The 14446-nt window shown below is 39.0% G+C and overlaps 1 protein-coding gene across 3 annotated transcripts in view; it reads left to right on the top strand.

The window, feature by feature from the left end:
• The window catches only part of IPCEF1 (interaction protein for cytohesin exchange factors 1), a 167928-nt gene that overhangs the window by 65590 nt on the left and 87892 nt on the right, over window positions 1-14446 (top strand). For all 3 annotated transcript variants that reach the window (XM_025294344.3, XM_025294347.3, XM_006074356.4), the window contains one exon: window positions 9835-9887. In XM_025294344.3, the coding sequence (XP_025150129.1) occupies window positions 9864-9887 (24 nt within the window). In that variant the 5' untranslated portion in view covers window positions 9835-9863. The remainder of the gene's footprint in view (window positions 1-9834; window positions 9888-14446) is intronic.

The following is a 14446-nucleotide window of genomic DNA, read 5'->3' on the forward strand; positions in this document are numbered from 1 at the left end:
CAATTTGCTTAAACTCATGTCCATTGAGTCAGTGATGCCATCCAACCATCTCATCCTCTGTCATTCCCTTCTCCTCCTGCCTTCAATCTTTCCCAGAATCAGCGTCTTCTCTAATGAGTCGGCTCTTCGCATCAGGTGGCCAAAGTGTTGGGTATGTAACAATACCCATGAGTATTATTTATTTCTAGTATTAGAGTTCAGAACCAGTTTTAATCCTATTACTGTTTTTTATGAATGTGAGCACTTAAAACTATTTTTCATATAAATAAATAGGTGGGAATGGAGCACTTTTTGAACTTCTTCCAAGAATATGCCAAATATCACAACTACTTTTAATGATTAATAGACTTAAAATAGATTTTTCTTCAATTTTGTTGAAAGCAAAGAATTGGAAACTTGATTTATAAATGTTATTTGTTACTCTTGTTAGGCTCTTAAATGTTTTTAATTCCTGGGAATTATACAAAAATTCTTTATCAAAACATCAGAGAACTTAACACTTCTTCCTTTAATTCTTTAACTCATAGGCAGATTCCTTAAACTAATATTCTCAGAAAGGTTGGGACTATGGAAAAATTATTACTTCCAAAGCACTTTTGCCAGCATTATTATTATTTTCCATAAGCTAATTTTATTGTGTGCTTTATAAGTATTTTTATCAAATCTTGGTGCTACCTATTTTTTAGAGACACCATGTACCCTATAACATCGTTAGCTGAGCTGGTTCTTTTTGTCCAGACCATAAGCAAGTGTATTTCCATGAGTCTTAATAAATATCATCCCACTTCCTAATTCTTCTAAAGTATGGCTGTGTGCTTTGTATGGAAGAGGATAACCTAGATTAAGCTTAGGTTGTTCTGACGAATCTTCTGCCGCACTCTGAATCATTTTGGTGACATTTTAGATTTCACATATGCCGACCACCTCAGGAAATATAGTACCAAGGCTCCAAAACCACTACATGAACTACTTAAGTGAACACTCACATAGCCTCCATAAAGGCACATCCCCTCACTTATGCCTCCTTGCACCAGTGTTTGCATATTATTTCTGCCCATTTGCTCTCTGACTTGGGGAGGTTTGACATCACACAGTCTCATTTTCACCTTCTGCAGATTGGGAAGGGGATTTTTCATGGGCTATTCATGACAGTACTATTCCACTAAATGAAAAAAAAAATTGAAATTCATAGGTTTTCTTTATGGAAACTCATCTGTAGTTCAGAGCTTTTATTTTCTGTATTTTAAATTCATTTACTCAACAAATGTCTAATTTAATCAACCAGTATACAAAGACGAGGTACAGAGCAATAAACAGATAGACAAGGTAAGAAAGAATGCCTGCTGCCCTCAGGTAAGTTATGATAGTGGGAGTCAGATGTTAGAAAGTAATTGCAAAATTAAGAATTCTCTACAATTATGAGACCTTCTATGAATAAAAGATAAGGGGCTATGAGAACATATGAAAAGATACTGATCTCTAATAAATATAGTGGAAAGCTTTCTTAACTAAATGAGAACTGACCTGACTGTTGAAGAGCATGTACTAATGTTCTGAAATGGGTAGAAACATGTTTAAGGAATTGATTCCTAACCACTGGGCTACCAAGGAAAGTCCCACTATACATATTTTGCTGTAGATTTCTTCAGACTTTTCCCTCCAAGGCACTGATGTGTGACTTGTATCACATAAACTTATATTTTTATAATAAAAAGTGAATGAAGTTCCACTGCATATATTTTCCCTACTGTTTCATTAAGAATATATTGTAAAACTCTTCTCATGTTTGGTATGGTGCTCAGTTGCTTCAGTCGTGTCTGACTCTTGCAACCCCATGGATTGTAGCCCACCAGGCTCCTCTGTCCATGGGATTCTTCAGGCACTAATACTGGAGTGGGTTGCCATGCCCTCCTCCAGAGGATCTTCTCACACCAGGGATTGAACCTGAGTCTCCTGTGTCTCCTGCATTGTCAGGTGGGTTCTTTACCACTCGTGCCACCTGGGAAGCCCATAGTTGATGGCAGATAGTCAAGATTCAGCAAATGTCAGCAGTCATTGTGAATGTCATCATTGTCATCAACATCACCTTGACAAATTGTCCTCCAGCAAGGCTATAATAATTGGGCATCCCAACAACAAATTTTTCTTTTCGACACCCTCCATCAAACTTGGCTTCTAACAATTTTTTTGCGTATGCCAGTTGTGAAGATTAAAAATGGAGTTAGGCTGTTGTTTTACTTTGAGCTTATTTCATTACTAATGAGACTGAGTATTGTGGTTGTTTAGTCGCTAAGTCGTGTCTGACTCTTTGCGACCCCATGGACTGCAGCACACCAGGCTCCTCTGTCCTCCACTATCTCCTGGAATTTGTTGAAATTCATGTCCAGTGAGTCAGTGATGCTATCTAACCATCTCATCCTCTGCTGCTTCCTTCTCCTTCTCAATCTTTCCCAGCCTCAAAGTCTTTTCCCACGAGTTGGCTCTTTGCATTAGGTAGCCAATGTTAGTCATTTGTATTTTTATGTTTTGAATTTTCCTTCACTTGTTATCTTATTAGTTTGATAATTATTTTGTTTTATAAAACTTTTAATATTTTTATTGAAGTATAGGTGACGTTGTGTTAGTTTCTGGTGTACAACAAAGTGATTCAGTACGTGAGTGAAGTGAAAGTCGCTCAGTCATGTCCGACTCTTTGCGACCCCATGGACTATACAGTCCATGGAATTCTCTAGGCCAGAATACTGGAGTGGGTAGCCTTTCCCTTCTCCAGGGGATTTCCCAACCCAGGGATTGAACCCAGGTGTCCTGCATTGCAGGCAGATTCTTTACCAGCTGAGCCACAAGGGAATATATATATATATATATATATATATATATATATATATAATATGTACATGAATATAAATGTATATGCATATATACATTTTATATAGTTTTTCAGATTATTTTCCATTATAGGTTACTATAAGGTATTGAAAATAGTGCCCTGTGCTCTACAGTAGAACTTTGTTATTTATCTGTCTTGTGTACCGTTCAGTCGCTCAGTCATGTCCGACTCTTTGCGACCCCATGGGCTTCAGCACGCCAGGCTTCCCTATCCATCACCAACTGTCAGAGCTTGCTCAAACTCATGTCCATCAAATTGGTGATGCCATCCAACTGTCTCATCCTCTGTTGTTCCCTTCTCCTCATGCCTTTAATCTTTCCCAGCATCAGAGTCTTTTTCAGTAGGTTAGTTCTTTGCATCAGGTGGCCAAAGGATTGGAGTTTCAGCTTCAGCATCAGTCCTTCCAATGAATATGCAGGACTGATTTCCTTTAGGATTGACTAGTTTGATCTCCTTGCAGTCCAAGGGACTCTCAAGAGTCTCCTCCAACACTATAGTTCAAAGCATCTGTTCTTCGGCACTCAGCTTTCTTTATAGTCCAACTCTCACATCCATACATGATTACTGGAAAAACCATCGCTTTGACTAGACAGACCTTTGTTGGCAAAGTAATGTCTCTGTTTTTTAATAAGCTGTCTAGGTTGGTCATAACTTTTCTTCCAAGGGGCAAGTGTCTTTGAATTTCATGGCTGCAATCACCATCTGCAGTGATTTTGGAGCCCCCCAAAATAAAGTCTGTCACTGTTCCCATTGTTTTCCCATCTATTTGCCATGAAATGATGGGACCAGATGCCATGATCTTCGAATGTTGAGTTTTAAGTCAAATTTTTAACTCTCCTCTTTCACTTTCATCAAGAGACTCTTTAGTTCTTTACTTTCTGCCATAAGGGGGGTGTCATCTGCATATCTGAGGTTATTGTTAATTTCTCCCGGCAATCTTGATTCCAGCTTGTGCTTCATCCAGCCCTGCATTTCATTTGTGCTTCACCCAGCCTGGCGTTTTGTATACTGTGGTGTGTATCTATTAATATGAAGCTCCTAATTATCCGCACCCCCCCTTCCCCTTTGGTAATCACAGTTTTGTTTTCTGTCTATCCATGAGTCTGTTTCTGTTTTGTAAATAAGTTCATTTGTATCATTTTAAAAGATTTTATGTGTAACTGACATAATATGGTTTTTGTCTTTCTCTGTTTGACTTATATCACTTAGTATGATAATCTCTAGGTTCATACATGTTACTGCAAATGGCATTATTTCATTCTTTTTTATTGCTGAATAATGTTCCATTGTATTCATATCACAGTTTCTTTATTCACTCACATGTCAGTGGGCACTTAGCTTGCTTTCTTGTCTAGTTACTGTAGGGTGCATGTATCTTTTCAAGTTAAGAGTTTTCATCTTTTCTGGATATAGAGGCAGGAGTGGGATTGCTGTATCACATGGTAACTATTTTTAGTTTTTAAAGAAATCTCCATACTATTCTCCACAGTAGCTGCACCAATTTACATTCCCACCAACAGTGTAGGAGGGTTCCCTTTTCTCCACATCCTCTCCAGCATTTACTATTTGTAGAATTTTTGATGACAGTTATTCTGACTGGTGTGAGGTGATACCGCATTGTAGTTTTGATTTGCATTTCTCTAATAATTAGCAATGTTAAGTGTCTTTTCATGTGCCTGCTAGCCATTTGTATGTCTTCTTAGGAGAGATGTCTATTTATGAATAGGTCTTCTGCCCATTTTTTGATTGGATTGGTTCTTTTTCCTTTTTCTTTTTTTTGATATTGAGCTGTATGAGCTGTCCGCATATTTTGGAAATTAATCCCTTGTCAGTTGTAGCATTTGCAAATGTTTTCTCCCATTCCATAGGTTGTCTTTTTGTTTTGTTTATGATTTCCTTTGCTGTGCAAAAACTTTTATGTTTGATTAGGCCCATTTGTTTTTTTTTTTTTTTAATTTTTATTTCTTTTGTCTTGGGAGACTGACCTGAGAAGATATTGCTACAATTTATGACAGAGAACATTCCTTCTATGTTCTCTTCTAGGAGTTTCATGGTGTCATGTCTTGTATTTAAATCTTTTTTGTTTTTTAATTTTTACAGTGTTGTGTTGATTTCTGCCATATGACAATGCAAATCAGCCATAATTATACATCAATCCCTTCCCTCTTGAGCTTCCCTCCCCTCCCCCATTCCACCCTTCTAAGTCATCACAGAGCACCGGACTGGGATCCCTGTTATACAGCAACTTCTCACTAACTATCCATTTTACACAATAGCATATTTGTTGGTGCTACGTTCTCCATTCATCCCACTCTCTCCCTCCCCAACTGTGTCCACAAGTCCATCCTCCACATTTGCATCTTCATTCCTTCCCTGCAAATAGGTTCATCAATACCATTTTTCTGGATTCCATATATATGCATTAATATATGATATCTGTTTTTCTCATTCTGGCTTACTTCATTCTGTGTAACAGGCATTAGGTTCATCCACCTCACTAGAACTGACTCAAATTTGTTTTTTTAATGGCTGAGTAATATTCCATTGTAAATATGTACCACGTATTCTCTATCCATTCATCTGTCTATGGACAGGATTGCTTCCATGTCCTAGCTGTTGTACATGGTGCTGCAATGAACACTGGGGTACATGTGTCTTTCAGAACTCTGTTTTTTTCAGAGTATATACTCAGTAGTGGGGTTGCTGGGTCATATGGTAGATTTTTTCCCTAGTTTTTTAGGGATTCTCTGTACTATTCTCCATAATGGCTGTTTCAGTTTACATTCCCACCAACAGTGTAGGAGGGTTCCCTTTTATCTATATTCTCTCCAGCATTTATTGTTTGTAGATTTTTTGATGATGGCCATTTTGACTGGTGTGAAGTGATACCTCATTGTAATTTTGATTTGCATTTCTCTAATAATTAGCAGTGTTGAGCATCTTTTCATGTGTTTATTGTATGTCTTCTTTGGAGAAATGTCTGTTTAGGTTTTCCATCCATTTTTTTAATTGGGCTTTTTGTTTTCCTGACACTGAACTGTATGAGCTGTTTATATGTTATGGCGGTTAATCTTTTGTCAGTTGTTTCATTTGCAATTATATCCTCCCATTCTGAGGGTTGTCTTTTAATCCTGTTTATTGTTTCCTTTGCAGAAGATTTAAGTTTAATTAGGTCCCATTTGTTTATTTTTGTTTTTATTTCCATTACTCTAGGAGGTGGATCAAAGAGGATCTCGCTGTGATTTATGGCTAAGTGTGTACTGCCTATCTTTTCCTCTAGGAGCTTTATAGTTTCTTACATTTAAGTCTTTAATCCATTTTGAGTTCGTTTTTGTGATTGGTGTGAGGGAGTGTTCTGACTTCATTGATTCACATGCAGCTGTCAAGCTGTCCCAACAACACCTGCTGAAGAAGAGACTGTCTTTTTCCATTGTATACTCTTGCTTCTCTTGTCAAAGATGAATCAACCATAGGTCTGTGGGTCTGTTTCTAGACTCTTTATTCTGTTTCATTGACCCATATGTCTGTTTTCATGTCCTTGCCATGCTATTTTGATTACTGTAGTTTTGTAATATTGTCTGAAGTCTGGGAAAGTCTTGCTTCTTGTTCTTTTTCTTCAGGATTGCTTTGGTAATTCTGTGTATTTTGTGGTTCCATATGAATTTTAGGATTGTTTAATTCTGTGAAAAATGTCATGGGTTATTTGTAGGGATTGCATTGAATCTGTAGATTGCTTTGGGTAGTGTGGTCATTTTTAATAATATTAACACTTCCAATCGAAGAGCATGGGGTATCTTTCCATTTCTTTGAATTGGCTTTAGTTTCCTTTATCAATGTTTTATAGTTCTCAGTGCATAAGTCTTTCATCTCCTTGATCAGGTTTATTTCAAGGTGTTTTTTTTTTTTTTTTTTTGACATCATTTTCAAAGAGATTGCCTTTTTACTTCCTCTTTATGACTTTTCTTTTCTCCCTGTATCTGGATATGTTTCCTTCTTTAGGTCTGGGAAGTTTTCAGCTGTAATTTCCTCAAATACATTTTTGATCCCCTTTTCTCTTTTTTTTCTTCCTGGTACCCTTATTATGTGTAGATTGGCATGCTTTATATTATCTTATAGGTCTCATATGTTGCCTTCTTTTTTTCATTTTTCTATCTATTTTCTCTTCTGATTGGGTAGTTTCTAGGTCACTTTTTTGTTTGGTATTGTTTAATTTGCTATTTATTTACTTTAGCTCAGTTTTCATCTTGGCAATTGAGTTGTATAATTTTAATTGGCCCCTCTTTATAGTTTCCAGTTCCTTGTTACAGTGATGCCTATTTCTAGCAATAATCTTTCTTAATTTCTTCAGAATTTGTATTACTTCCTTTTTGAACTCAGGGTCTGAGTAAACTGAAAAAGCCTGTTTCATTATTTGGTCTTTCAGGTGACTTCTCTTTTTCTTTTATTGGTGAATAGTTTCTCTGCTCCTTCATTTTAGTTATATTTCTGTGACTCAATTTAGGAGAAACAGTTATCTGTTGTGGTCCTGAAGGGCTGTTTTTATGTGGGAACATTCTATATGAGTCTCATTGATGCTGGGGCTGCTTTTGGTATGGATACCTGCCACATTGTTCTTCAGGGGTGGTGTGCTAGCCAGTACCCCTTCGTCGGGGGTGAAGGTTATGTTGCAGTGACCAAAGGCTGCACTGGTTTTTGGAGGGGTCTCCTCTTTGCTCTGCGGTTGTCATAGCTCTGTCAAGGGCAGGGCCTGTTCTCCAGCTGTTGGAGTAGAAGCTCTAAGATCTGGTTCTAAGCTGCGTGTGAGGTAGGCAGGACTGGCGCACTTTTACTGGTAACGGAGCCTGTGGGTTTCTTCCGCCAGAGCTATTCACTGGGACATGCTCTCTGTGATGTTCCCTGTCACTCTTGTGTGTGCTCATGAAGCGCACTGTTGACGAAACTGCCCTCTGCCCCACCTCAGCAAAGGAAAAGCCTGTAGTCAGCTTGGAAGTCCTTCCGGTGCTGTGCTCCAGAAGCTGCCAGTGGCGTAAATCTTCTGTGAAAGTCATGCACTTACCAGGAATCAGTTCAGATTTCAGCCCCACCCTGTGTGTGGGCCACCCACACATGCTTGTGTGTGCCCAGAGCTTGTAGAGTGGAGCTGCACCCGCTGTGAGCAAGCTGAGGATGAAGCTGCTCTGGTGGGGCCATGCCACTCCCTTTGCACGTGCATTTACAAATAGGGTTCCCATTGGTCCTATACACACCTCCAGTGGCCTGAACCATTCTTGAGGCCCTTGGGATTGTCTCTGCATCCAAACCAAATCTTCTCCCTGGTTCTGTCTGCTGAAGTCCCGTGTACCAGCAACCAGCCACCACCATGCCTTCTACCAGGGATGCATCTCAGGCTGGGGTGTGCAGTGAGGTGGCCAGGACCTTCTGGGCACTTTTCTCTCTGTCCTGCTCCTGCAGGCTGGCTGCTGTGTCCTCCTCTGAGCCCCTGAAACTCCATATCTGGTTGAGGGGTCCCAGAGTGAAAGAAGCTTTCATAGCTCAGGTCCATCCCAAGCTTCTTTGTTCTGTCCTTTCATCCTGCCCAGTTATGCGGTGGTCTTTCTTGCAGCATTGGTTCTATGAGATCTTCAGCATTCAGTGGGTATTCTGTGAGAATTATTCCACATGTAGATGTATTTTTGATGTATTTGTGGGAGGAGGTGAGCTCCATGTCCTTCTATTACACAGTCTTGGTCTCCCAGTCTACTTATTATTTTCTTATTGGTGAATAAGAGAACTGTTTATGCTATGATTTTTTAAATGAATACTGCAAATGTTTTCACCAGCTGTGATTTGATTTTCCATATATGTTTGACTGTATTTTTTAAACAAGTGAGTTAAAAATTAAGTAAATTGGTCAGTCTTTTTTTTATTGTGGTTTTTCTCTTTGGCATTTTACAAATAAATGTTTCATTCATATCAGTGTAATATAAATATGGCATTTTTGACGTAAAGAAGGGCTATGCATTTTCAGAATTTGGGAACGATTGGTGTAAGAAATAAAGTCACATGGGGTATGGATCTGTCACTGGGAAAGGTGAAAGGCTCTTTGCTTTGCAGAGAGTTTCAGCGGCTTGTGGATGTTTAACAAGTTTGTTGCTTATCAAAGTCTGAAGATGTGAGATTTTTTTTCTTAGCCTGAAGATATGAGATTTTCTTCTTTTTGTTTTCATCTTCTTTTCTTGAAACCAGAGTGTCTTGTTTCTCAGGTTATCCACTACAAAGTGCAATACATCAAAGGGGGCTCATCTTCATATTAAAGTTGAGATTTCTGAGGCTGAGGGATTGGTTACATTTTTGAAATTGTTCAGTTAATACCATCAGAACAATAGTAATAGATCAGATATGTCCACATCTTACATTATGTTATTCATCTTGAAGATGAAAATATTTTCACTTTTCAAAAATGTATGTTTATGTATGATTCAGTATTGTTGTTGTTTAGTTGTTCAGTCATGTCTGACTCTTTGGCACCCCATGGACTGTAGCCAGGCTCCTCTGTCCTTGGGATTTCCCAGGCAAGAATACTGAAATAGGTTTGCATTTCCTTCTCCCGGGGAACTTCCTGACCCAGGGATGGAACCTGTGTCTCTTGCATTGTAGGCAGATTCTTTATTACTGAGTCACCAGGGAAGCCCATAGTACAATATTAAGTAGATAAAAATATATATATAATATATCTTGCTGTAGACTTGAAAGAAATACTGACACATGTGCAATTAAAATTCTGGTTTATTTTATGAACTCAGTTTTTAACAGTTGGCTTATTCTGAATTAAAAGGCTTTGTAATGAATTGCTTTTATTGTGAAATTCATCAATCAGAATACAAGTGCTTTTCTTCCTGTCAAGAAGTTATACAATTTTAAGAGTGATTTCCTCCAACATTTAACTGAAAATGCTTTTTCTCTTCTAGCTTTTGTTTCTACCAATCTGACATCATACATGGCTACTGATGGCAATGAGCTTGTAAGTATTCTTTGGAATATTCAGACTTTAAGTATCGTCAGTTTGATGAATGAGTAAAAAATTAGGTTGATTTTAAGTTTGACTAGCTACTTATTGTCCATTTCATTAGTCATAATGGAATGAAAGTGCTTCCCTAGTAGCTTAGATGGTAAAGCATTTGCCTGCAATACAGGAAACCTGGGTTCGATCCAGGGGTTGGGAAGATCCCCTGGAGAAGGAAATGGCAAACCACTCCAGTATTCTTGCCTGGAGTATTCCATGGACAGAGGAGCTTGGCGTGCTACAGTCCATGGGGTTGCAAAGAGTCAGACACGACTAAGTGACTAACACACACAACAGAATTAAATGATCCCTTTGTTAGAGTTCAAAAGTTTCTTATGATCACCAAGCTTTTGTTTAATACCCCTAGCTGTTTAAATATCATGGAACATAACCACGATTTTGACATAATGTACATAAATTTGTCTCTATTTTCAATTAATTCTGGTATAGTGTAACCTCTCATGCAACTTCTATGGGAATAATTCTGCTAATTATTATGCCAAAATTATAGGTTCCTTTAAAAATAATTTTATAGCCATAAATTTGCCTAAATTAGGTAAGTCAATTAAGCAAGTTTCCTCTATTAGATGAAGAAACTCATGCAGGGAAAATAGAGATGTTGATGTAACATGATACTTCAGATGGAAAGGGATACACAGACTGTAGCCCAGCAGGCTCCTCTGCCCATGGAATTTTTCAGACAAGAATACTTGAGTGCGTTGCCTTTTCCTCCTCCAGGGGATCTTCCTGACCCAGGGATTGAATCTGCATCTCTTGTGTCTCCTGCATTGGCAGGCAGATTCTTTACCACTAGTGCCACCTGGGAAGCCCCTTTATTGGTTGATTATGCAGGGAAAATAGAGAAGTTAGTATAAGTAACATGACACTTCAAATAGAAGAGGCTGCAGTGCAGTGTGGGATTGGATGGTGTGCATCTTTTGGCAAATCTAATGACTTCATGATGAATGCGTAGGACAGAGTTTTTAGGGTAGAGCCAAAAGCAGAAGCAGAAGTGGGGTGTTAAGAAAATATAGTATAGACTTCCTGCCAAATAGGGAATGTGGACAGTGGTTTCCTGACGCACATTAAGAAATGGATGTCAAGGCAAGTTGTATTATAATGATAGAGAAATTGAGTGAACTAGACAGCTCCTGGAAGAGACACCTTACTAAAAAGCAGGACAACATATTAATTCTCTGCTTGATAACAATTTCATATTCCAGAGGGAGAGAAGGCAAAGAGCACTTTTGTTTGGATGCTCCTTCTAAATGAGGAAATGTTTGCTAATGATGAAAAATGGTGGATAGTTTGGGAGACAAGGGTGCAGAAAACTAAAAATGAAAATGAAAATTATAGTCACTTATACAACCTAGGAAATTCACTATCTAAAACTTGCAGAAAGAGGGAAGTCTGATTTTTTGCACATGAATGGGTGTGTGTTTGATAATAGAATATGAATAATCACGGTGAATATAGGGAAGAACAATTAAGAGAATAAATGTGCTTCAATGGAAAATTTTTGCAAAGATTAGATATAAAGCTGTGTGTCAGTTCAGTTCAGTTCAGTCAGTCGGTCAGTCATGTCCGACTCTGCAATCCCATGAACTGCAGCACACCAGGCTTCCCTATCCATCACCAACTCCTGGAGTCCACACAAACCCATGTCCATGGAGTCGGTGATGCCATCCAACCATCTCATCCTCTGTCGTCCCCTTCTTCTCCTGCCTCCAATCCCTCCCAGCATCAGGGTCTTTTCCAATGATTCAGCTCTTCGCATGAGGTGGCCAAAGTATTGGAGTTTCAGCTTCAGCATCAGTCCTTTCAATGAACACCCAGGACTGATCTCCTTTAGAATGGACTGGTTGGATCTCCTTGCAGTCCAAGGGACTCTAAAGAGTCTTCTCCACCACACTTCAAAAGCATCAATTTTTAAGCACTTAGCTTTCTTTATAGTCCAACTCTCACATCCATACATGACCACTGGAAAAACCATAGCCTTGACTAGATGGACCTTTGTTGGCAAAGTAATGTCTCTGCTTTTTAATATGCTGTCAAAGTTGGTCATAACTTTTCTTCCAAAAAGTAAGCGTCTTTGAATTTCATGGCTGCAATCACCATCTGCAGTGATTTTGGAGCCCAGAAAAATAAAGTCAGCCATTGTTTCCCCATCTATTTGTCATGAAGTTGAGAGAGTCATTTCCTAGGCAGGTTGATAGGAAATCTAGGGGTCCCCAAGGAGAGAGGGGTCTCCAAATGGAGGATATAGCCTGCAAGTGTCAGACATTTTTATCTCTCTTAAGCGGCAGGAGGAAACAAACTAGCAATATTTTTTTCCTTCTCTAGACAAATTTAAAGGGAGGTTTATCTTAAAATACTGTGTTGCCGTAATGACACCTGGTTTCGCCTGAAGTTAGCTATTCTTGAGCCTAGAGATAACCAATGCCTTTTTCTTATGGAAATGTTTGTCTTAAGCTATGCTAATGTACTACGCCTTTACCCCAAACTCTGTCTCCAAGTCGGTTCCGCCTCTTGGCCCAAAACCTACTTGACAAACCAGTATGTTATACTCAGATATTGTTCCCCTAATCTATGTAAATGAAACTATTTGTATGGTGGTCTGCCCTTCTTTAAGATTCAAGTTAATCATTTTATGGCCCAGGATAAACCATTTGGTGCCAAGATTATCCCAAAATGCATCTTATGGGCGAGGGGCCTGGTGCCATTCTGAATTTTAAGACATTCCTTTCTTTCATTAACAGACTGCTAGTGACTATATAACATCCAGCTAAAGACTAGCAGGGGGGTACTCTTTCTGCCCCCTTCTGATGCCTATGTCAGAAGCTTTCTCTATCTCCTTACACTTTAATAAAACTTTATTACACAAAAGCTCTGAGCGATCAAGCCTCGTCTCTGGCCCCGGATTGAATTCTTCTCCTCCGGGGGCCAAGAATCCCGGTGTATTTGCGTGATTCAACAACATTTCAAAGTGATGGGACCAGATGCCATGATCTTAGTTTTCTGAATGTTGAGCTTTAAGCCAACTTTTTCACTCTCCTCTTTCACTTTCATCAAGAGGCTCTTTAGTTCTTCTTCACTTTCTGCCATAAGGGTGGTGTCATCTGCATATCTGAGGTTATTGATATTTCTCCTGGCAATCTTGATTCCAGCTTGTGCTTCCTCTAGCCCAGCGTTCCTCATGATGTACTCTGCATGTAAGTTAAATAAGCAGGGTGATAATACACAGCCTTGACATACTCCTTTTCCTATTTGGAACCAGTCTGTTGTGCCATGTCAGTCTTAACTGTTGCTTCCTGACCTGCATACAAATTTCTCAAGAGGCAGGTCAGGTGGTCTGGTATTCCCATCTCTTTCAGAATTTTTTAAAGTTTATTGTGATCTATACAGTCAAAGGCTTTGGCATAGTCAATAAAGCAGAAATAGATGATTTTCTGGAACCCTCTTCCTTTTTACATGATCCAGTGGATGTTGGCAATTTGATCTCTGGTTCCTCTGCCTTTTCTAGAACCAGCTTGAACATCTGGTAGTTCATGGTTCACATATTGCTGAAGCCTGGCTTGGAGAATTTTAAGTATTACTTTACTAGCATGTGAGATGAGTGCAATTGTGTGGTAGTTTGAGGATTCTTTGGCATTGCCTTTCTTTGGGATTGGAATGAAAACTGATCTTTTCCAGTCCTGTGGCCACTGCTGAGTTTTCCAAATTTGCTGGCATATTGAGTGCAGCACTTTCACAGTGTCATCCTTCAGGATTTGAAACAGCTCCACTGGAATTCCATCACCTCCACTAGCTTTGTTCATAGTGATGCTTTCTAAGGCCCACTTGACTTCATATTCCAGGATGTCTGGCTCTAGGTGAGTGATTACACCATTGTGATTATCTGGGTCGTGAAGATCTTTTTTGTACAGTTCTTCTGTGTATTCTTGCCATCTCTTTTTAATATCTTCTGCTTCTGTTAGGTCCATACCATTTCTGTCCTTTTTCAAGTCCATCTTTGCATGAAATGTTCCCTTGGTATCTCTAATTTTCTTGAAGAGATCTCTAGTCTTTCCCATTCTATTGTTTTCCTCTATCTCTTTGCATTGATCTCTGAGGAAGGCTTTCTTATCTCTCCTTGCTGTTCTTTGGAATTCTGCATTCAAATGGTTATATCTTTCCTTTTCTCCTTTGCTTTTCACTTCCTTTCTTTTCACAGCTATTTGTAAGGCCTCCTCAGACAGCCATTTTGCTTTTTTGCATTTCTTTTTCTTGGGGATGGTCTTGATCCCTGTCTCCTGTACAATGTCATGAACCTTCGTCCATAGTTCATCAGGCACTCTATCAGATCTAGTCCCTTAAATCTATTTCTGACTTCCACTATATAATCATAAGGGATTTGATTTAGGTCATACCTGAATGGTCTAGTGGTTTTCTCCACTTTCTTCAATTTAAGTCTGAATTTGGCAATAAGGAGCTCATGATCTGAGCCACCGTCAGCTCCTGGTCTTGTTTTTGCTGAC

The sequence above is a fragment of the Bubalus bubalis genome, chromosome 10 (genome assembly GCF_019923935.1).
Source record: "Bubalus bubalis isolate 160015118507 breed Murrah chromosome 10, NDDB_SH_1, whole genome shotgun sequence".
Lineage (NCBI taxonomy): Eukaryota > Metazoa > Chordata > Mammalia > Artiodactyla > Bovidae > Bubalus > Bubalus bubalis.